At 38.4% G+C, this 23,651-nt stretch overlaps 1 protein-coding gene across 1 annotated transcript; it reads left to right on the top strand.

Moving 5' to 3' along the window:
- The first annotated feature begins 469 nt into the window (after window positions 1-469).
- Window positions 470-16,288, top strand: LOC308332206 (pyruvate carboxylase, mitochondrial-like). The gene is made up of 5 exons (XM_080787941.1): window positions 470-537; window positions 2,881-2,954; window positions 6,693-6,833; window positions 7,612-7,713; window positions 15,770-16,288. Exons 1-5 carry the CDS (start codon window positions 486-488, stop codon window positions 15,986-15,988), a joined length of 588 nt encoding a protein of 195 aa, XP_080644067.1. The 5' UTR covers window positions 470-485; the 3' UTR covers window positions 15,989-16,288.
- The last annotated feature ends 7,363 nt before the right edge of the window (window positions 16,289-23,651 follow it).

Genomic DNA, 23,651 nt, shown 5'->3' with positions numbered 1-23,651 from the left:
ATTGGCTTTAAAAGTTTGCAGGATTGGCCCGGTTTGAACAAAAAGCCTCAAATCAAGAACGCAGCGTGCAATTTACGTGCAATCTTTCACAGACTTTCCTACTAGGCTGAGGGATATATCCCACCCTTTTCACATTGGCCTGTTATAGCACCAGTGCACCACCAACAGGTACATTTTTGCAAAACACATTTTTGGAACAAAATGCCTCAAATCATCCAATTGCCATCCAAGGCGTAAGAAGAAATGGCACCCCTTTTCACATTGGCCTATTATAGCGCCACCAGGAGGCCACAATCTGGGGACCTGTGCCCCGAGGGGCACTTTATCTAGTTTGTATTCATTTAGTCACCTTCTCCCTCCGTTCCACCCCTCTAGGTCCTAAAGAACCTCCCCCGTATCGAGGGGCGTCCCGGCGCCTCGCTCCCCGACTTGGACTTCAAGGCCCTCGCACGACGTACGGTGATGACATCACCCCCGAGGACGTGATGTCAGCGGCCATGTACCCCAAGGTGTTCCAGGAGTTCAAGGAATTCACCGGTGAGTGGGCGGATTCAAGCATTCAAGGAGAAACATTTATGGCTCACCGTAACCCCTGTAAATAACAGAGTACGGTTTAACTCAGGTCTTTTTAGAGGATCTACATGTTTGAACTGAAGTGACATTGATATGCATTGAATATTATCAAAGTATTCTGAGCAGTTTGACATTGGGGTCCCGAGACACATGGCCAATGCGTTTCCGGGGGTCCCCAGTCAAAAACGTTGAGAACCTTGTAGTCAACAAAATCAACACTGCTGGTTAGGGGTGTAACGATATAGTAACTGCATCGAAAAATCGATTTTAATTTCAAGAATCGAAGTATATCGAAATGAAAACAGCAACAATGACTATGTATCGTATCGCAATGCAATGGAAATAATCGGTATCGAATCGTTTTGCTATGCAATTAATCGATTGTATCATTACTACATTTTTGTGCGTGGTATTTAGCATTTCTTTGAAGAAAAATGAAAAAGGGTGAGGGGGTTAATTACTTCATTTAAAATAATGTCAATGTATTTTAAATAGTTACTGTATTGATTTCAAATCATTGAATCGTATCGTATCGCCATAATGAACCAATATCGTCCATGTATCGTATCGTCAACCATGTATCGTATTGCTGTTAAAATGTATCGTTACTGCTGGTCGTTGAAATGCAACAGCCACGACCACATGCTGTTACGCTGTGAACCGCCTGCTACAGTTATGCTGGCAATACTTTGCCTTTAATGACATGCTCAAAATAGAGACGGCAAGATGAAAGTGGCTAATTTAGCCAGTAGTAAGTCAATTCTTTGATCTGAGTGAGATTCATTTGTCCTCATTTTCAATTCTCACAAGCTTGTGATGTGCATAGCTAGTACGTTGACATGAAAAGAAAATCTGATATTAATGTACCGTATATCCTTTTCACAATCTATGTCAAAGTATTTAATTGAAGTAATGAACATCTTCATCACAGCATTCTTCCGATCACATTAAGTCATCACTATTTTGTTAACCCATTCTGGGCGGGAACCCCTTTTGGCGTTTTAAGCATTATGTTATACATTAGCTATTGAAAAATAGCACATCTACAAGCTCATAGCTACGAGCTTGTAGGTCTGCAATTTCTTTCTCCAGATGGGGGTCGGTGGCCAATTACATATAATCTTTAGGGTCCTTAACATGAAATATGGAGAACCATTGATACAGAAACATGAGGTATTTCAGAAAACTATCAGAATTTAGAAGACATTTTTTAAAGGCCTAAATGGGTTTGAATGGATGAATGAGGGGAATGACTGCACATCACAACAGTCAAGTATACATTAGTGTATATTGGATACTGGTCAAAATCAAAGCAGTTGACAGTGGTTCTCAGATTGCCCAGGTGGGCTCCAGCTGAGGTTGATACAAGTTATTCAAACTAAAAGTTCATATTAACCATTGCAATATGAACTTTTCTTTTAATATACAGTATGATACATCCACAGCGCTTTAAAAAGGGGTGGAATAAAAATAGTAAAGGAGTCTGAATATGAAATGATAATTTTAATAATTTTGTCGGGCCCAGAATTGTTTTGTTTCAGAAATCTTAAATGGGGCCCCTCTGGCACTAAATATGTTCAGATGGGGGTCCGCGGCCAAATATTTATATTCATTTTGGGGTCCTTGACATGAAAAAGTTTGAGCTCCACTGGTCTATTGCATCTTTAAAGCACTCAAACTTTGGTTGAGGTTTTGCTTGTGCATTTAATAGTAGGCCTACCTGCATTACTTTAGTAGTACCTTACCATGACGTAACTCAAAATATTAATAATATCTTCAATAGTTGCTCTGCATATTAAAAACGGATCTCCCCAGTGACGCGAAACCGAGTTTTGTAATTTTATGGTCGGCAGAATCTGCTTTGCTTTTGTGTGTGACTCTGAGACTTGTCGCCGTGCAAAGTAAGTCAAATTCTGTCAAAAGGGAGAATATATTGGACTAATGTTTAATCTACAGACTACAGAGCAACCATTGGGGATAATCATCAATATGCTAAACATCATAGCAAGGTACACATCATACACAAGCCAAACCACTACCAAAGTTGAATTGTGCTTAAAGTCTGAGCCACAGAAAGGAATATTTAGCAGATGGCTGCCAGGACAGATGTTTACCTGTTATCCTAGTGCCTTGAAGCACTACATTGTTTTTCTCTGCACTCTAAGTTTACGTGATAATTTACTCCTTGTTGACGAGGGTTCATGGAATGTACTCTGATCATCTACTTTGGAGAAGTGTCTGCCTAATGCCTAAATTGCTCATTCTTTCATTCTCTCATTCTCTCTCTCTCTCTCTCTCTCTCTCCAGCTAACTTTGGTCCAGTGGACTGCCTCAACACCAGGCTATTCCTGGACGGACCCAAGATTGCTGAGGAGTTTGAGGTACGTACACACACACACACACACACACACACACACACACACACACACACACACACACACACACACACACACACACACACACACACACACACACACACACACACACATCCTGACAAGCACTTGGAATTATGAGTTGAGTAATAAGAAGTGTATCATTTCTGAGGGGCGCTATAGCCCCTCCTATGTCCAGCTTTGAGGGTTTGTGTAAACACACACATTGAATGCCATTGACAATGAATGGCCAGCTTGCGTGAACACAAACATTGAAGACAAAAGTGAGGACACAGAGATGATGCACGATGATTAGAGCGCCCCTCACTTCACACGGGTGTGATTTCTTTTTTATTAATATACCTTGAATAGCATTTATTTCCTCACAAAACACACTTTCTCTGATCTAGGTTAAAAGTCCATTTCCATTGTCTTTGGAGCATTATCTTAAAACAAAACGAATTCAGAGTTCATTTGAAACAGCGACCAATATTATCAATGTTATTATTATTTTTAGACGAAAATGTGTTTGTGGCGGAAAGTCAGAGCGTAATTCTATACCAAGTCGTCTTTAACTTTATTACTGCCGCTAGGTGGTAAGACGACCATATGATACGACACGTATGCTGATATGTTAGTCATACCATGAAGAAGATACATCCGGCTTTAAGCAGTGTTGATTTCATAGACTAATACTGTGACAAAAATGTCCGTCGACTACCTTTTTTCACTGACGAAAACTAAATGGAAACTAAATGAAAACTAAGCTATGATGACTAAAACTAAGACTAAATATAATGACAATTTCATCATCAAATAAAAACTAGACTAAAATGTTAGGAAGGGACTAGTGGACAAGAGATCCAAGTCATTTTTACACAACGCGACGCGTTGTGAGCTTGTACAGTAGATCTGCTATTTTCAGCAAGTGTAAAATCAGCCATTATGACGGCATCAAGGCCCGCCAACATACATGTTAGTCCACTAAATGAACTGTAGATTTAGTCGACTAAAATCGTATGATATTTAGTCGACTAAAATTTGACTAAGGACATTCCAGCCAGGTGACTAAAATGTGACTAACACTAAATGAAAACTATTCAAGAGTCAACACTGGCTTTAAGGATACTTTGCTTGTCTAATCACGCTGTCCCCGAGGCTTGTTATTTATTGATTCTCTCTGTAACACACACACACACACACACACACACACACACGCTGTGACGGAAATTACATTTAAAAGTACCCGAAGGCTGCCGTGTTTAATTAGTCTTTGGAGTTGAGTTCGGAAAACAGCTGGGAAGTAATTGATTTTACAATTCCGATGGAGTTGAATGACAGCGAGAAGACAAGACTTACAAATAAACAATGAGCTCCTATTCCTTGTCCCAGATGGCATTTTTGGTCAAAACAACATTTCCTCCAGTTTTCCTCCAGTGCCCCAGCATACACCCATTTTGTAAACAACAGTTGAACGAGACCTGTTAAACTTACTAGGATAATACTACTAACGGTAGTCTGGAAATGTGGCTTTTCAAAATAAGAGCTCGACTGGGTCAAATGCTGGTGTGAATTAGATCCTAATTTTTCATTAAATGCTGGCGGGCTAAGTATTAAAAATACAAAACCAAATCACACCCGTGTGAAGTGAGGGGCCCTCTTATCATCATACATCATCTCATTCCGGCCAATCACAATTTGCATCCTCACTTTCGTCTTCAATGTTTGTTTTTACACAATGTTTGTGTTTAAACAAACACTCAAAACTGGCCATTCATTGTCAATGGCATTCAATGTTTGTGTTAGGACAATGTTTGTGTTTATACATAAACCTTCAAAGCTGGACATAGGAGGGGATAGCGCCCCTCAAAAAGTGTAGATTTATAAGATCATAAGGAATAGGCATTCTCTCTCATAGACCAATTGCCGGTTCATGAAACAAATACAGAGCTTTTGTATCAAGAGGGAAGAATGGGGACGAGGAGGTCCAGTCTGAGTCCAGGGCATCTGAACACCCCACAGAGCGAAATGGAGAAAGAATGAGAGGCAGAGAGAGAGAGCAGAAGATCAATACAGTGTATACTTTACTCTTTTGTACTGAGAGCAACTTCAGAATATCAATGGAGGCTCGGTGACTGCCTCCGTCGTGGGGAGAACGGGGGAGGCATACAGAGGGTAAACTATAAGCTATTATGACTAAAACTAAGACTAAATATATTGAACAATTTTGACAACAAATAAAAACTACACTAAAATGTTAGGAAGGGACTAGTGGACAAGAGATCCAGTTTAAGTCATTTTACACTTGGTTGCATGCTGAAAATAGCAGATGGCTATAAGCTCGCAATGCATTGCGCTGCGACGCGTTGTGAACTTGTAGATCGGCTATTTTCAGCAAGGAGAGAGAGATACAGAGTGAGGTCCGAGACGACGGCGGCGAGAGCAATACTGTAGTTATTGAAGAGTGGAACAAATAATACAAAATGAAGACAAGGCATTGTAGGTCCACTGCTCCTATAGCACTCTCTCCTGATTCATACAGGGCAGGCTCAGAGACTGACTGACGGACAGACAGGGCAATTTAACTGCCAGAAAAAGAAAATTAGTGCCAGGGGGTGGAAGAAAGAAATGGCATTGACGGAGAGGAATGCAGACGGGCCGGACGTAAATCGTGTTTCCGATGGCAAGGGGTGTGTGTGTGTGTGGGGGGGGGGGGTGCGTGTGCGCGTGCGTGCGTGTGCTCGTGCGTGAGTGGAGTCACTGGCTAAATCTCAGAGGCCGAAGACATGCACATGTTACAGCATATTGAGAATGAGCGTGAGTCAAATGAATTATATAGGGAGGTAGGACTAACAGCAGTGACCCGGAGTTGATATGCATGGGAACGTATGTAACCTACATTTATTTCAAACAGCCAAGTCACAGACCTGGCCAAAGCAGTAAGGACAAGACAATAACAGAAATGTCCAACAAGTACATAACCAAATGAAACACAAATACAGCATCACAGAAAGAAAGAACTACTATAAAGACTTATCTTCTACCTAGCAGATTAAATCCCACAGTGACATACAGAAGACTATAAGAAGGGGAGAATTTTCTTCTAGCTCTCTCTCTCTCTCATTCCGTTTGTTCTCTTTGTATTCCCTACCATCTCTAGGGTTATCCTTCTTCGCTGTCATTCTCTCTCTCTACTGTAGTTACCGTATGTCAGTATGTCTCTCGCCACATGCGAAGAGTGATCTGCTGTCGATGTAGAGCATTAGTTGGAGCTCACGGGAAAAACCTCAGAGGCTGAAGACATGCACTGTTGTTTTTTTTTTATTGTACGGCTGTATTCCCATAACATTTCACAGTTCATGTCGTCTTTCTCTCAACCGCTCTTATCCTAGTTTCTTTGAAGCACTAAATTGTTGCTTTTTTTGCACTCTACTTTCACAACCATTTACCCCGTCGTTTGACATTTATTTTTATGTCACACTTCCAAGTGAATATTGAGAAGAGTGTCTAATGCTTCAATTCTCTCTCTATTGCCTTCTCTTTGGTCTTGGCCAGGGGAACACATTATTTATTCTTTATAGCATATTTACTTGGCGTTTCTAATCAACCTTCTCTTCTCTCCCCTCCCTCACTTGCCTTTCCTTTCATATCATCCGCTTCCTCCGCCTTTTATTTTCTCCTCTTCTCTCTCATTCCTCTCACTTCCCCTATACCACCCCCCTCCACCTCTTCTCTTCTTTGCCCCAGGTGGAGATCGAGAGAGGGAAGACCCTCCACATCAAAGCGCTGGCCCTTGGAGACCTGAACAAGGCCGGTCAGAGGGAGGTGTTCTTTGAGCTCAACGGGCAGCTCAGATCCGTGCTGGTGAAAGACACCGTCGCCATGAAGGTATGGGGGCAGAGCGAGGGATGCACAGAGGGGGGGGAAGTCAAGGGGTGACGGAGGTCGGGATGGATGGATGCGCAGTATAGACCTCGTTTACACTTTTTAACATGCGTGTGTATTGAAATCCAATCTCTTTCCCACGCAAAGTGCACACTGCTGCTCTTGTCTCGTGCTCATATTTGCCTCACTCTAAAAAGCAGGCAAGCAGGTTTCACATACCTGCCATCATTTGACAACTTTTGTAACCCATTAAAAGGTTAAAGTATAAAAAATAAAAACACCTTTCACTCAATAGGAACTGTTCCTGTCGCAAGTTGAGGTTGTCATATATGTCCATGTGTGGTCCAGCCCTATGGAATATATGAAATGCACGTGCTAATAAAAAGTATTTAAATGTTGCTTTGATGCTCATACTATCCTTAGGAAGTGTTGTTTTTTATTAGCATATGCATTCCATACATTCCATAGGGCTAGGCCATATAGACATATGACATCATCAACTTGCGACAGGACCAGTTCCTATTGAGTGAAAATAGTGTTTTTATTTATTTTTATTTTAGTTGTAGAGGGTGAGTATAATGTTTTAAGGCATATTTGTCGTATTAGCCAGGGATCCTTTTAAGACCATGCAGACGATTCTACAAATGCCTTCTAAATCTTGAAAGTTCTCACACTTTCAAGGTTTTTCAAAACTGTTCATGTACAAGCTCGCAGGCCATGAGCTTCGTTTTTGAATAGCAGATATACAAATATACCGGTATATATATTCTTTGTCCCCAAGGAAATGAAGTTCCATCCCAAGGCTGTGAAGGCTATTAAGGGCCAGGTGGGAGCCCCCATGCCTGGCAAAGCCATGGAGGTCAAGGTGGAAGTTGGCACCAAGGTGAGGTTCCGTTCATGTCATTTAAAGAGTTAACTCTTAAAAAGACTAAAGAGTGGCCGCACACACTGATAGTGCGATTATTTATTAGGATGCAGAGTAGGAACCAACGTTTCGGCAGGTACAACTGCCTTCTTCAGGATATATATATATATATAGACGAAATATATGTGATATATAGATAGATATGTCATTGACATACTGGTTCTGGGTTGTGTTACGTTTCACCAAACGTTTTAGCACCAAAAACGCTGCTAAAGATCGCACTTACAATGGAAGTGGACGGAGGGGAATCATTTCAATTACCGACCACAGTGGAAGCAAGCGTTGCCTAGCTAGTAAGCTACTGCTCTGTAGATATTAGCGAGATCCATAAACACACAATTGATTCCTTGATCATTATGCTCTGAAGATGCACGCAGCCCACCCATTTGATCACTGTATTAAAACCCATTTAGACCCGAGGCCGATTAAAAAAAAAAGTCTTCTAAATCAGACAGTTCTCTGAAAAAACAATGTTTCTATGTCAGTGGTTCTCAACCTTTTTCATGTCAAGGACCCCCATAATTAAATGTATTTGGCCGCCGACCCCCATCTGAAAATATGTTGTTCCAGCGACCTGGATCAAAAATAGCAAATCTACAAGCTCGTAGTGCTGCACTCGGTGCCGCGGTATGAGCTTGTAGATCTGCTATTTATCAATAGCTAAAGTATAACATAATGCTTAAAACACCAAAAGGGGTTCCCGCCTCCATAGTTGACAATATGGCTTGACAATATGGCTCTTTTTCTCTAGTGACTTCACCACCTTGTCTGGTGGTTTTTACGCTCGAGAAGCCACATCATGTTGTGTGTTGATAAAATGCATGGCTACTGAGCTCAACATTACTCTGTCACAGAAAGTTCATATTTGATATTTTACATTTCATTAAGAATAGAAAGGGGGGGAAAAAAGGCCCAAACTCAAGTCGTACTATGTTCTCCCAGGACTCTGTGGTGAAAATTCTGCCTGTAGCAATAATCAAGTGTAACTTAATTTAAGTTGGCTTTTTAATGAAAATTGTCTATACAGCTATAAGATCCTAAAACTAATAATGAACAAATGGCCAATCAAATGCACCTAAAGTATATTACATTTACGGTATAATATATCATTCAATGTCCTGTTCCCAGACTTGTGCAAGCCACGTGATCAATCCCTCCATACAATTTCACTTTGAACACAGCACAAGCCAAGCCAACTAATCATAGAGTTGTGCCACTGCATGTAGTTCTAGTGTAGGTCCCCCAGATAAATGATTGGGAGTTAGAAACCAAATGGACCCTTACAGGTGTACAAATGGACCGTTACGGGTCCATTTGGTTCCATTTGTACATGCTCAGAGTAGCATTGAGGAGTGCACAGAGCAGATTGGGTTGCCAGAGAAACAGAAAAGAGTCTCTTTGGGCGTCCGTGGCCTGATACTTGAGGGTCCTTGAAATGAATAAGAAACATCACTGGGTTTGTTAGGCCAGCTAAGCTAAAAAGGGACGTGACCAAAAATAAATAAATAAATAAATAAATGACGAAATGACAAAAACGATGGGTTATAGCCCATGTTTTTTGAAATTTTGAAAAAAAAAGTTAGCCTCGTTTCTCATCATTTTGGACCATGGGCTATAGCCCATATCGTACGGCATACTATAGCGCGCCGTTTTTCATCATTTTTGAAGATTTGAAAAAAATTACGAAATGACAAAAACGATGGGTTATAGCCCATGTTTTTTGAAATTTAGGAAAAAAAGGTTAGCCTCGTTTCTCATCATTTTGGACCATGGGCTATAGCCCATATCGTACGGCATACTATAGTGCGCCGTTTATCATCATTTTTGAAGATTTGAAAAAAATGACGGAATGACAAAAACGATGGGTTATAGCCCATGTTTTTTTAAATTTAGAAAAAAAAAGTTAGCCTCGTTTCTCATCATTTTGGACCATGGGCTATAGCCCATATCGTACGGCATACTATAGCGCGCCGTTTTTCATCATTTTTTAAGATTTGAAAAAAATGACGAAATGACAAAAACGATGGGTTATAGCCCATGTTTTTTGAAATTTTGAAAAAAAAAGTTAGCCTCGTTTCTCATCATTTTGGACCATGGGCTATAGCCCATATCGTACGGCATACTATAGCGCGCCGTTTTTCATCATTTTTGAAGATTTGAAAAAAATGACGAAATGACAAAAACGATGGGTTATAGCCCATGTTTTTTGAAATTTTGAAAAAAAAGTTAGCCTCGTTTCTCATCATTTTGGACCATGGGCTATAGCCCATATCGTACGGCATACTATAGCGCGCCGTTTTTCATCATTTTTGAAGATTTGAAAAAAATGACGAAATGACAAAAACGATGGGTTATAGCTCATGTTTTTTGAAATTTTGAAAAAAAAAGTTAGCCTCGTTTCTCATCATTTTGGACCATGGGCTATAGCCCATATCGTACGGCATACTATAGCACGCCGTTTTTCATCATTTTTGAGGATTTGAAAAAAATGACGAAATGACAAAAACGATGGGTTATAGCCCATGTTTTTTGAAATTTTGAAAAAAAAAGTTAGCCTCGTTTCTCATCATTTTGGACCATGGGCTATAGCCCATATCGTACGGCATACTATAGCGCGCCGTTTTTCATCATTTTTGAAGATTTGAAAAAAATGACGAAATGACAAAAACGATGGGTTATAGCCCATGTTTTTTGAAATTTTGAAAAAAAAAGTTAGCCTCGTTTCTCATCATTTTGGACCATGGGCTATAGCCCATATCGTACGGCATACTATAGCGCGCCGTTTTTCATCATTTTTGAAGATTTGAAAAAAATGACGAAATGACAAAAACGATGGGTTATAGCCCATGTTTTTTGAAATTTTGAAAAAAAAAGTTAGCCTCGTTTCTCATCATTTTGGACCATGGGCTATAGCCCATATCTTACGGCATACTATAGCGCGCCGTTTTTCATCATTTTTGAAGATTTGAAAAAAATGACGAAATGACAAAAACGATGGGTTATAGCCCATGTTTTTTTAAATTTAGAAAAAAAAAGTTAGCCTCGTTTCTCATCATTTTGGACCATGGGCTATAGCCCATATCGTACGGCATACTATAGCGCCCCGTTTTTCATCATTTTTTAAGATTTGAAAAAAATGACGAAATGACAAAAACGATGGGTTATAGCCCATGTTTTTTGAAATTTTGAAAAAAAAAGTTAGCCTCGTTTCTCATCATTTTGGACCATGGGCTATAGCCCATATCGTACGGCATACTATAGCGCGCCGTTTTTCATCATTTTTGAAGATTTGAAAAAAATGACGAAATGACAAAAACGATGGGTTATAGCTCATGTTTTTTGAAATTTTGAAAAAAAAAGTTAGCCTCGTTTCTCATCATTTTGGACCATGGGTTATAGCCCATATCGTACGGCATACTATAGCGCGCCGTTTTTCATCATTTTTGAAGATTTGAAAAAAATGACGAAATGACAAAAACGATGGGTTATAGCCCATGTTTTTTGAAATTTTGAAAAAAAAAGTTAGCCTCGTTTCTCATCATTTTGGACCATGGGCTATAGCCCATATCGTACGGCATACTATAGCGCGCCGTTTTTCATCATTTTTGAAGATTTGAAAAAAATGACGAAATGACAAAAACGATGGGTTATAGCCCATGTTTTTTGAAATTTTGAAAAAAAAAGTTAGCCTCGTTTCTCATCATTTTGGACCATGGGCTATAGCCCATATCTTACGGCATACTATAGCGCGCCGTTTTTCATCATTTTTGAAGATTTGAAAAAAATGACGAAATGACAAAAACGATGGGTTATAGCCCATGTTTTTTGAAATTTTGAAAAAAAAAGTTAGCCTCGTTTCTCATCATTTTGGACCATGGGCTATAGCCCATATCGTACGGCATACTATAGCGCGCCGTTTTTCATCATTTTTGAAGATTTGAAAAAAATGACGAAATGACAAAAACGATGGGTTATAGCCCATGTTTTTTGAAATTTTGAAAAAACAATTAGCCTCGTTTCTCATCATTTTGGACCATGGGCTATAGCCCATATCGTATGGCATACTATAGCGCGCCGTTTTTCATCATTTTTGAAGATTTGAAAAAAATGACGAAATGACAAAAACGATGGGTTATAGCCCATGTTTTTTTAAATTTTGGAAAAAAAAGTTAGCCTCGTTTCTCATCATTTTGGACCATGGACTATAGCCCATATCGTACGGCATACTATAGCGCGCCGTTTTTCATCATTTTTGAAGATTTGAAAAAAATTACGAAATGACAAAAACGATGGGTTATAGCCCATGTTTTTTGAAATTTTGAAAAAAAAAGTTAGCCTCGTTTCTCATCATTTTGGACCATGGGCTATAGCCCATATCGTACGGCATACTATAGCGCGCCGTTTTTCATCATTTTTGAAGATTTGAAAAAAATTACGAAATGACAAAAACGATGGGTTATAGCCCATGTTTTTTGAAATTTTGAAAAAAAAAGTTAGCCTCGTTTCTCATCATTTTGGACCATGGGCTATAGCCCATATCGTACGGCATACTATAGCGCGCCGTTTTTCATCATTTTTGAAGATTTGAAAAAAATGACGAAATGACAAAAACGATGGGTTATAGCCCATGTTTTTTGAAATTTTGAAAAAAAAGTTAGCCTCGTTTCTCATCATTTTGGACCATGGGCTATAGCCCATATCGTACGGCATACTATAGCGCGCCGTTTTTCATCATTTTTGAAGATTTGAAAAAAATGACGAAATGACAAAAACGATGGGTTATAGCTCATGTTTTTTGAAATTTTGAAAAAAAAAGTTAGCCTCGTTTCTCATCATTTTGGACCATGGGCTATAGCCCATATCGTACGGCATACTATAGCGCGCCGTTTTTCATCATTTTTGAGGATTTGAAAAAAATGACGAAATGACAAACGATGGGTTATAGCCCATGTTTTTTGAAATTTTGAAAAAAAAAGTTAGCCTCGTTTCTCATCATTTTGGACCATGGGCTATAGCCCATATCGTACGGCATACTATAGCGCGCCGTTTTTCATCATTTTTGAAGATTTGAAAAAAATGACGAAATGACAAAAACGATGGGTTATAGCCCATGTTTTTTGAAATTTTGAAAAAAAAAGTTAGCCTCGTTTCTCATCATTTTGGACCATGGGCTATAGCCCATATCGTACGGCATACTATAGCGCGCCGTTTTTCATCATTTTTGAAGATTTGAAAAAAATGACGAAATGACAAAAACGATGGGTTATAGCCCATGTTTTTTGAAATTTTGAAAAAAAAAGTTAGCCTCGTTTCTCATCATTTTGGACCATGGGCTATAGCCCATATCTTACGGCATACTATAGCGCGCCGTTTTTCATCATTTTTGAAGATTTGAAAAAAATGACGAAATGACAAAAACGATGGGTTATAGCCCATGTTTTTTTAAATTTAGAAAAAAAAAGTTAGCCTCGTTTCTCATCATTTTGGACCATGGGCTATAGCCCATATCGTACGGCATACTATAGCGCCCCGTTTTTCATCATTTTTTAAGATTTGAAAAAAATGACGAAATGACAAAAACGATGGGTTATAGCCCATGTTTTTTGAAATTTTGAAAAAAAAAGTTAGCCTCGTTTCTCATCATTTTGGACCATGGGCTATAGCCCATATCGTACGGCATACTATAGCGCGCCGTTTTTCATCATTTTTGAAGATTTGAAAAAAATGACGAAATGACAAAAACGATGGGTTATAGCTCATGTTTTTTGAAATTTTGAAAAAAAAAGTTAGCCTCGTTTCTCATCATTTTGGACCATGGGTTATAGCCCATATCGTACGGCATACTATAGCGCGCCGTTTTTCATCATTTTTGAAGATTTGAAAAAAATGACGAAATGACAAAAACGATGGGTTATAGCCCATGTTTTTTGAAATTTTGAAAAAAAAAGTTAGCCTCGTTTCTCATCATTTTGGACCATGGGCTATAGCCCATATCGTACGGCATACTATAGCGCGCCGTTTTTCATCATTTTTGAAGATTTGAAAAAAATGACGAAATGACAAAAACGATGGGTTATAGCCCATGTTTTTTGAAATTTTGAAAAAAAAAGTTAGCCTCGTTTCTCATCATTTTGGACCATGGGCTATAGCCCATATCTTACGGCATACTATAGCGCGCCGTTTTTCATCATTTTTGAAGATTTGAAAAAAATGACGAAATGACAAAAACGATGGGTTATAGCCCATGTTTTTTGAAATTTTGAAAAAAAAAGTTAGCCTCGTTTCTCATCATTTTGGACCATGGGCTATAGCCCATATCGTACGGCATACTATAGCGCGCCGTTTTTCATCATTTTTGAAGATTTGAAAAAAATGACGAAATGACAAAAACGATGGGTTATAGCCCATGTTTTTTGAAATTTTGAAAAAACAATTAGCCTCGTTTCTCATCATTTTGGACCATGGGCTATAGCCCATATCGTATGGCATACTATAGCGCGCCGTTTTTCATCATTTTTGAAGATTTGAAAAAAATGACGAAATGACAAAAACGATGGGTTATAGCCCATGTTTTTTTAAATTTTGGAAAAAAAAGTTAGCCTCGTTTCTCATCATTTTGGACCATGGACTATAGCCCATATCGTACGGCATACTATAGCGCGCCGTTTTTCATCATTTTTGAAGATTTGAAAAAAATTACGAAATGACAAAAACGATGGGTTATAGCCCATGTTTTTTGAAATTTTGAAAAAAAAAGTTAGCCTCGTTTCTCATCATTTTGGACCATGGGCTATAGCCCATATCGTACGGCATACTATAGCGCGCCGTTTTTCATCATTTTTGAAGATTTGAAAAAAATTACGAAATGACAAAAACGATGGGTTATAGCCCATGTTTTTTGAAATTTTGAAAAAAAAAGTTAGCCTCGTTTCTCATCATTTTGGACCATGGGCTATAGCCCATATCGTACGGCATACTATAGCGCGCCGTTTTTCATCATTTTTGAAGATTTGAAAAAAATGACGAAATGACAAAAACGATGGGTTATAGCCCATGTGTTTTGAAATTTTGAAAAAAAAAGTTAGCCTCGTTTCTCATCATTTTGGACCATGGGCTATAGCCCATATCGTACGGCATACTATAGCGCGCCGTTTTTCATCATTTTTGAAGATTTGAAAAAAATGACGAAATGACAAAAACGATGGGTTATAGCCCATGTTTTTTGAAATTTTGAAAAAAAAAAAGTTATCCTCGTTTCTCATCATTTTGGACCATGGGCTATAGCCCATATCGTACGGCATACTATAGCGCGCCGTTTTTCATCATTTTTGAAGATTTGAAAAAAATGACGAAATGACAAAAACGATGGGTTATAGCCCATGTTTTTTGAAATTTTGAAAAAAAAAGTTAGCCTCGTTTCTCATCATTTTGGACCATGGGCTATAGCCCATATCGTACGGCATACTATAGCGCGCCGTTTTTCATCATTTTTGAAGATTTGAAAAAAATTACGAAATGACAAAAACGATGGGTTATAGCCCATGTTTTTTGAAATTTAGGAAAAAAAAGTTAGCCTCGTTTCTCATCATTTTGGACCATGGGCTATAGCCCATATCGTACGGCATACTATAGTGCGCCGTTTTTCATCATTTTTGAAGATTTGAAAAAAATTACGAAATGACAAAAACGATGGGTTATAGCCCATGTTTTTTGAAATTTAGAAAAAAAAAGTTAGCCTCGTTTCTCATCATTTTGGACCATGGGCTATAGCCCATATCGTACGGCATACTATAGCGCGCCGTTTTTCATCATTTTTGAAGATTTGAAAAAAATGACGAAATGACAAAAACGATGGGTTATAGCCCATGTTTTTTGAAATTTTGAAAAAAAAAGTTAGCCTCGTTAGAAATTAGAAAATGGCTGGGTTTTACCCACAGGGCAACTGTTAAGTCATGTTAAGCCAGAGAAATGATTAAGGTGAAAATAATTTATTTAATTAATTCTGTGATTTCAGACGAACTTTCGCTGGAGGAAGACCTATCGACTTCAAATGCAACCTCTGCTCTACCACCAGTCGGGTTTCCCTGACCCTCTACTATACGCAACATCCAGACCTCAAGGAACGCACCCAGCTTTCCGTGCTCGGACATACAGACACGGGGACATACACACATTGCTACGCTCAGAAACTCCTGACTCCACTCAGAAGAGAATTGGTGTTTTAAAGACTTAAGCACTTAAACTTGAGAACTGATATGTCTTCTAAATCCTCACAGATTTGAGTTAAAACGTTTGCTGCAAAAGAATATATATTTACAGATTTGTGCCACATTTTCACGATGTTTCAAAATTAGCAAACTCGTTTTCAACAGCTTACAGCTTTTTAAATAATGGTTAAAGTGGCTAAAACCACGGGATCTTGGACTTCAGTGACAGGGATTCTAAACTTGGTTGTTTACATATTTTTTCTATGTGCCTAAATTATTTCATTGTAACCTTTTTTTTTCCTAATAAAGAAACAAAATTAAGTATACATTTGCTGCTTTATTATGTTTCTATAAATATGTGGGAGGGAGGTGAGCATGGGGGAGGATCGAGGGGTCGCAATATATATGGGGGGGGGGTGGTGTCATAAGAATTGCGGAAAATGGAAATTGCGGAAATTTCCGCAATTTCTAATTTCGCAATTTCCGCAAATTCCGCAATTTCCGCAATTACGCAATTTCCGCAATTACCATTTCCGCAATTACCATTTCCGCAATTTCCGCAATTACCATTTCTGCAATTTCCGCAATATCCACAATTACCATTTCCGCAATTTCTGCAATTCCCGCAATTTCCAAAATTGCCATTTCCGCAATTTCCATTTCCGCAATTCCGCAATTTCCGCAATTACCATTTCCGCAATTTCCGCAATTACCATTTCCGCAATTTCCGCAATTACCATTTCCGCAATTTCCGCAATTTCCATTTCCGCAATTTCCGCAATTTCCACAATTACCATTTCCGCAATTTCCGCAATGCCGCAATATCCGCAATTACCATTTCCGCAATTCCGCAATTTCCGCAATTACCATTTCCGCAATTTCCGCAATTACCATTTCCGCAATTTCCGCAATTTCCATTTCCGCAATTTCCATTTCCGCAATTCCGCAATTTCCGCAATATCCACAATTACCATTTCCGCAATTCCGCAATTCCTGCAATTACCATTTCCGCAAACACTCCGCAATTTGATAATGTTTCCCATCCTTTCCGGTAAATACAACACATTGAGTAGGGCACTGCAGGGAGTTGAACCCCGTTCCGGTAAACCAGAAGTACCAGTACCAGTGCCTTAGCTTTTGTGTATTCAGAAAGAAAGTCAGGAGACAACACTATTTGTTTTATTTTTCGTCTTATAAATTATTTGATCGGCCCAAAATATTGTGTTCATTGTCATGATTCGTCACGATCCGCTTTGTCCGCGGCATAACCGTCTTTAAATAAATTATATTAAAAGTGCCGATGGGAGAATGCATGGGGCTTCCACTTCCTGGGCCACTCGCTTTTCTGAAAGGGGGCGGGACTGCGGCGCTCTATTGAAAAAGAGCAGATCGTAGCGCGCCACTCGTCTGCTATTTAAAAAAAAATCGAAGAACGACTGACATATAGAAGACATTTCTTTAGAATCTGATCTCAGGTCAGAATGGAAAACTGTCAGGATGTAGAAGACATTTTTTTTAATAGTATGCCGTACGATATGGGCTATAGCCCACGGTCCAAAATGATGAGAAACGAGGCTAACTTTTTTTTTCAAAATTTCAAAAAACATGGGCTATAACCCATCGTTTTTGTCATTTCGTCATTTTTTTCAAATCTTCAAAAATGATGAAAAACTGCGCGCTATAGTATGCCATACGATATGGGCTATAGCCCACGGTCCAAAATGATGAGAAACGAGGCTAACTTTTTTTCCCAAAATTTCAAAAAACATGGGCTATAACCCATCGTTTTTGTCATTTCGTCATTTTTTTTCAAATCTTCAAAAATGATGAAAAACTGCGCGCTATGGTATGCCGTACGATATGGGCTATAGCCCACGGTCCAAAATGATGAGAAACGAGGCTAACTTTTTTTCCCAAAATTTCAAAAAACATGGGCTAAAACCCATCGTTTTTGTCATTTCGTCACTTTTTTTCAAATCCTCAAAAATGATGAAAAACGGCGCGCTATAGTATGCCGTACGATATGGGCTATAGCCCACGGTCCAAAATGATGAGAAACGAGGCTAACTTTTTTCCCAAAATTTCAAAAAACATGGGCTATAACCCATCGTTTTTGTCATTTCGTCATTTTTTTCAAATCTTCAAAAATGATGAAAAACTGCGCGCTATAGTATGCCGTACGATATGGGCTATAGCCCACGGTCCAAAATGATGAGAAACGAGGCTAACTTTTTTTTTCAAAATTTCAAAAAACATGGGCTATAACCCATCGTTTTTGTCATTTCGTCATTTTTTTCAAATCCTCAAAAATGATGAAAAACGGCGCGCTATAGTATGCCGTACGATATGGGCTATAGCCCACGGTCCAAAATGATGTGAAACGAGGCTAACTTTTTTTTTCAAAATTTCAAAAAACATGGGCTATAACCCATCGTTTTTGTCATTTCGTCATTTTTTTCAAATCTTCAAAAATGATGAAAAACTGCGCGCTATAGTATGCCGTACGATATGGGCTATAGCCCACGGTCCAAAATGATGAGAAACGAGGCTAACTTTTTTTTTCAAAATTTCAAAAAACATGGGCTATAACCCATCGTTTTTGTCATTTCGTCATTTTTTTCAAATCCTCAAAAATGATGAAAAACGGCGCGCTATAGTATGCCGTACGATATGGGCTATAGCCCACGGTCCAAAATGATGTGAAACGAGGCTAACTTTTTTTTTCAAAATTTCAAAAAACATGGGCTATAACCCATTGTTTTTGTCATTTCGTCATTTTTTTCAAATCCTCAAAAATGATGAAAAACGGCGCGCTATAGTATGCCGTACGATATGGGCTATAGCCCACGGTCCAAAATGATGTGAAACGAGGCTAACTTTTTTTTTCAAAATTTCAAAAAACATGGGCTATAACCCATCGTTTTTGTCATTTCGTCATTTTTTCAAATCCTCAAAAATGATGAAAAACGGCGCGCTATAGTATGCCGTACGATATGGGCTATAGCCCACGGTCCAAAATGATGTGAAACGAGGCTAACTTTTTTTTTCAAAATTTCAAAAAACATGGGCTATAACCCATCGTTTTTGTCATTTCGTCATTTTTTTCAAATCTTCACAAATGATGAAAAACTGTGCGCTATAGTATGCCGTACGATATGGGCTATAGCCCACGGTCCAAAATGATGAGAAACGAGGCTAACTTTTTTTTTCAAAATTTCAAAAAACATGGGCTATAACCCATCGTTTTTGTCATTTCGTCATTTTTTTCAAATCCTCAAAAATGTAGAAAAACGGCGCGCTATAGTATGCCGTACGATATGGGCTATAGCCCACGGTCCAAAATGATGTGAAACGAGGCTAACTTTTTTTTTCAAAATTTCAAAAAACATGGGCTATAACCCATCGTTTTTGTCATTTCGTCATTTTTTTCAAATCCTCAAAAATGATGAAAAACGGCGCGCTATAGTAAGCCGTACGATATGGGCTATAGCCCACGGTCCAAAATGATGTGAAACGAGGCTAACTTTTTTTTTCAAAATTTCAAAAAACATGGGCTATAACCCATCGTTTTTGTCATTTCGTCATTTTTTTCAAATCTTCAAAAATGATGAAAAACTGCGCGCTATAGTATGCCGTATGATATGGGCTATAGCCCACGGTCCAAAATAATGAGAAACGAGGCTAACTTCTTTTTCCAAAATTTCAAAAAACATGGGCTATAACCCATCGTTTTTGTCATTTCGTCATTTTTTTCAAATCCTCAAAAATGATGAAAAACGGCGCGCTATAGTATGCCGTACGATATGGGCTATAGCCCACGGTCCAAAATGATGTGAAACGAGGCTAACTTTTTTTTCCAAAATTTCAAAAAACATGGGCATCGTTTTTGTCATTTCGTCATTTTTTTCAAATCTTCAAAAATGATGAAAAACGGCGCGCTATAGTATGCCGTACGATATGGGCTATAGCCCACGGTCCAAAATGATGAGAAACGAGGCTAACTTTTTTTTTCAAAATTTCAAAAAACATGGGCTATAACCCATCGTTTGTCATTTCGTCATTTTTTTCAAATCCTCAAAAATGATGAAAAACGGCGCGCTATAGTATGCCGTACGATATGGGCTATAGCTCACGGTCCAAAATGATGTGAAACGAGGCTAACTTTTTTTTTTCAAAATTTCAAAAAACATGGGCTATAACCCATCGTTTTTGTCATTTCGTCATTTTTTTTAAATCCTCAAAAATGATGAAAAACGGCGCGCTATAGTATGCCGTACGATATGGGCTATAGCCCACGGTCCAAAATGATGTGAAACGAGGCTAACTTTTTTTTTCAAAATTTCAAAAAACATGGGCTATAACCCATCGTTTTTGTCATTTCGTCATTTTTTTCAAATCTTCAAAAATGATGAAAAACTGCGCGCTATAGTATGCCGTACGATATGGGCTATAGCCCACGGTCCAAAATGATGAGAAACGAGGCTAACTTTTTTTTTCAAAATTTCAAAAAACATGGGCTATAACCCATCGTTTTTGTCATTTCGTCATTTTTTTCAAATCCTCAAAAATGATGAAAAACGGCGCGCTATAGTATGCCGTACGATATATGCTATAGCCCACGGTCCAAAATGATGTGAAACGAGGCTAACTTTTTTTTTCAAAATTTCAAAAAACATGGGCTATAACCCATCGTTTTTGTCATTTCGTCATTTTTTTCAAATTTTCAAAAATGATGAAAAACTGTGCGCTATAGTATGCCGTACGATATGGGCTATAGCCCATGGTCCAAAATGATGAGAAACGAGGCTAACTTTTTTTTTCAAAATTTCAAAAAACATGGGCTATAACCCATCGTTTTTGTCATTTCGTCATTTTTTTCAAATCCTCAAAAATGATGAAAAACGGCGCGCTATAGTATGCCGTACGATATGAGCTATAGCCCACGCTCCAAAATGATGTGAAACGAGGCTAACTTGTTTTTTCAAAATTTCAAAAAACATGGGCTATAACCCATCGTTTTTGTCATTTCGTCATTTTTTTCAAATCCTCAAAAATGATGAAAAACGGCGCGCTATAGTATGCCGTACGATATGGGCTATAGCCCACGGTCCAAAATGATGTGAAACGAGGCTAACTTTTTTTTTCAAAATTTCAAAAAACATGGGCTATAACCCATCGTTTTTCTCATTTCGTCATTTTTTTCAAATCTTCAAAAATGATGAAAAACTGCGCGCTATAGTATGCCGTACGATATGGGCTATAGCCCATGGTCCAAAATGATGAGAAACGAGGCTAACTTTTTTTTTCAACATTTCAAAAAACATGGGCTATAACCCATCGTTTTTGTCATTTCGTCATTTTTTTCAAATCCTCAAAAATGATGAAAAACGGCGCGCTATAGTATGCCGTACGATATGGGCTATAGCCCACGGTCCAAAATGATGAGAAACGAGGCTAACTTTTTTTTTCAAAATTTCAAAAAACATGGGCTATAACCCATCGTTTTTGTCATTTCGTCATTTTTTTCAAATCTTCAAAAATGATGAAAAACTGCGCGCTATAGTATGCCGTACGATATGGGCTATAGCCCACGGTCCAAAATGATGAGAAACGAGGCTAACCTTTTTTTTCAAAATTTCAAAAAACATGGGCTATAACCCATCGTTTTTGTCATTTCGTCATTTTTTTCAAATCCTCAAAAATGATGAAAAACGGCGCGCTATAGTATGCCGTACGATATGAGCTATAGCCCACGGTCCAAAATGATGTGAAACGAGGCTAACTTGTTTTTTCAAAATTTCAAAAAACATGGGCTATAACCCATCGTTTTTCTCATTTCGTCATTTTTTTCAAATCTTCAAAAATGATGAAAAACTGCGCGCTATAGTATGCCGTACGATATGGGCTATAGCCCATGGTCCAAAATGATGAGAAACGAGGCTAACTTTTTTTTTCAACATTTCAAAAAACATGGGCTATAACCCATCGTTTTTGTCATTTCGTCATTTTTTTCAAATCCTCAAAAATGATGAAAAACGGCGCGCTATAGTATGCCGTACGATTTGGGCTATAGCCCACGGTCCAAAATGATGAGAAACGAGGCTAACTTTTTTTTTCAAAATTTCAAAAAACATGGGCTATAACCCATTGTTTTTGTCATTTCGTCATTTTTTTCAAATCCTCAAAAATGATGAAAAACGGCGCGCTATAGTATGCCGTACGATATGGGCTATAGCCCACGGTCCAAAATGATGTGAAACGAGGCTAACTTTTTTTTTCAAAATTTCAAAAAACATGGGCTATAACCCATCGTTTTTGTCATTTCGTCATTTTTTTCAAATCCTCAAAAATGATGAAAAACGGCGCGCTATAGTATGCCGTACGATATGGGCTATAGCCCACGGTCCAAAATGATGTGAAACGAGGCTAACTTTTTTTTTCAAAATTTCAAAAAACATGGGCTATAACCCATCGTTTTTGTCATTTCGTCATTTTTTTCAAATCTTCACAAATGATGAAAAACTGTGCGCTATAGTATGCCGTACGATATGGGCTATAGCCCACGGTCCAAAATGATGAGAAACGAGGCTAACTTTTTTTTTCAAAATTTCAAAAAACATGGGCTATAACCCATCGTTTTTGTCATTTCGTCATTTTTTTCAAATCCTCAAAAATGTAGAAAAACGGCGCGCTATAGTATGCCGTACGATATGGGCTATAGCCCACGGTCCAAAATGATGTGAAACGAGGCTAACTTTTTTTTTCAAAATTTCAAAAAACATGGGCTATAACCCATCGTTTTTGTCATTTCGTCATTTTTTTCAAATCCTCAAAAATGATGAAAAACGGCGCGCTATAGTATGCCGTACGATATGGGCTATAGCCCACGGTCCAAAATGATGTGAAACGAGGCTAACTTTTTTTTTCAAAATTTCAAAAAACATGGGCTATAACCCATCGTTTTTGTCATTTCGTCATTTTTTTCAAATCTTCAAAAATGATGAAAAACTGCGCGCTATAGTATGCCGTACGATATGGGCTATAGCCCACGGTCCAAAATAATGAGAAACGAGGCTAACTTCTTTTTCCAAAATTTCAAAAAACATGGGCTATAACCCATCGTTTTTGTCATTTCGTCATTTTTTTCAAATCCTCAAAAATGATGAAAAACGGCGCGCTATAGTATGCCGTACGATATGGGCTATAGCCCACGGTCCAAAATGATGTGAAACGAGGCTAACTTTTTTTTCCAAAATTTCAAAAAACATGGGCTATAACCCATCGTTTTTGTCATTTCGTCATTTTTTTCAAATCTTCAAAAATGATGAAAAACGGCGCGCTATAGTATGCCGTACGATATGGGCTATAGCCCACGGTCCAAAATGATGAGAAACGAGGCTAACTTTTTTTTTCAAAATTTCAAAAAACATGGGCTATAACCTATCGTTTGTCATTTCGTCATTTTTTTCAAATCCTCAAAAATGATGAAAAACGGCGCGCTATAGTATGCCGTACGATATGGGCTATAGCCCACGGTCCAAAATGATGTGAAACGAGGCTAACTTTTTTTTTTCAAAATTTCAAAAAACATGGGCTATAACCCATCGTTTTTGTCATTTCGTCATTTTTTTCAAATCCTCAAAAATGATGAAAAACGGCGTGCTATAGTATGCCGTACGATATGGGCTA

The sequence above is a fragment of the Protomyctophum bolini genome (assembly GCF_963924005.1).
Source record: "Protomyctophum bolini genome assembly, chromosome: 17".
Taxonomy (NCBI): Eukaryota; Metazoa; Chordata; class Actinopteri; order Myctophiformes; family Myctophidae; genus Protomyctophum; species Protomyctophum bolini.
This window is presented reverse-complemented; position numbering and strand designations above follow the sequence as displayed.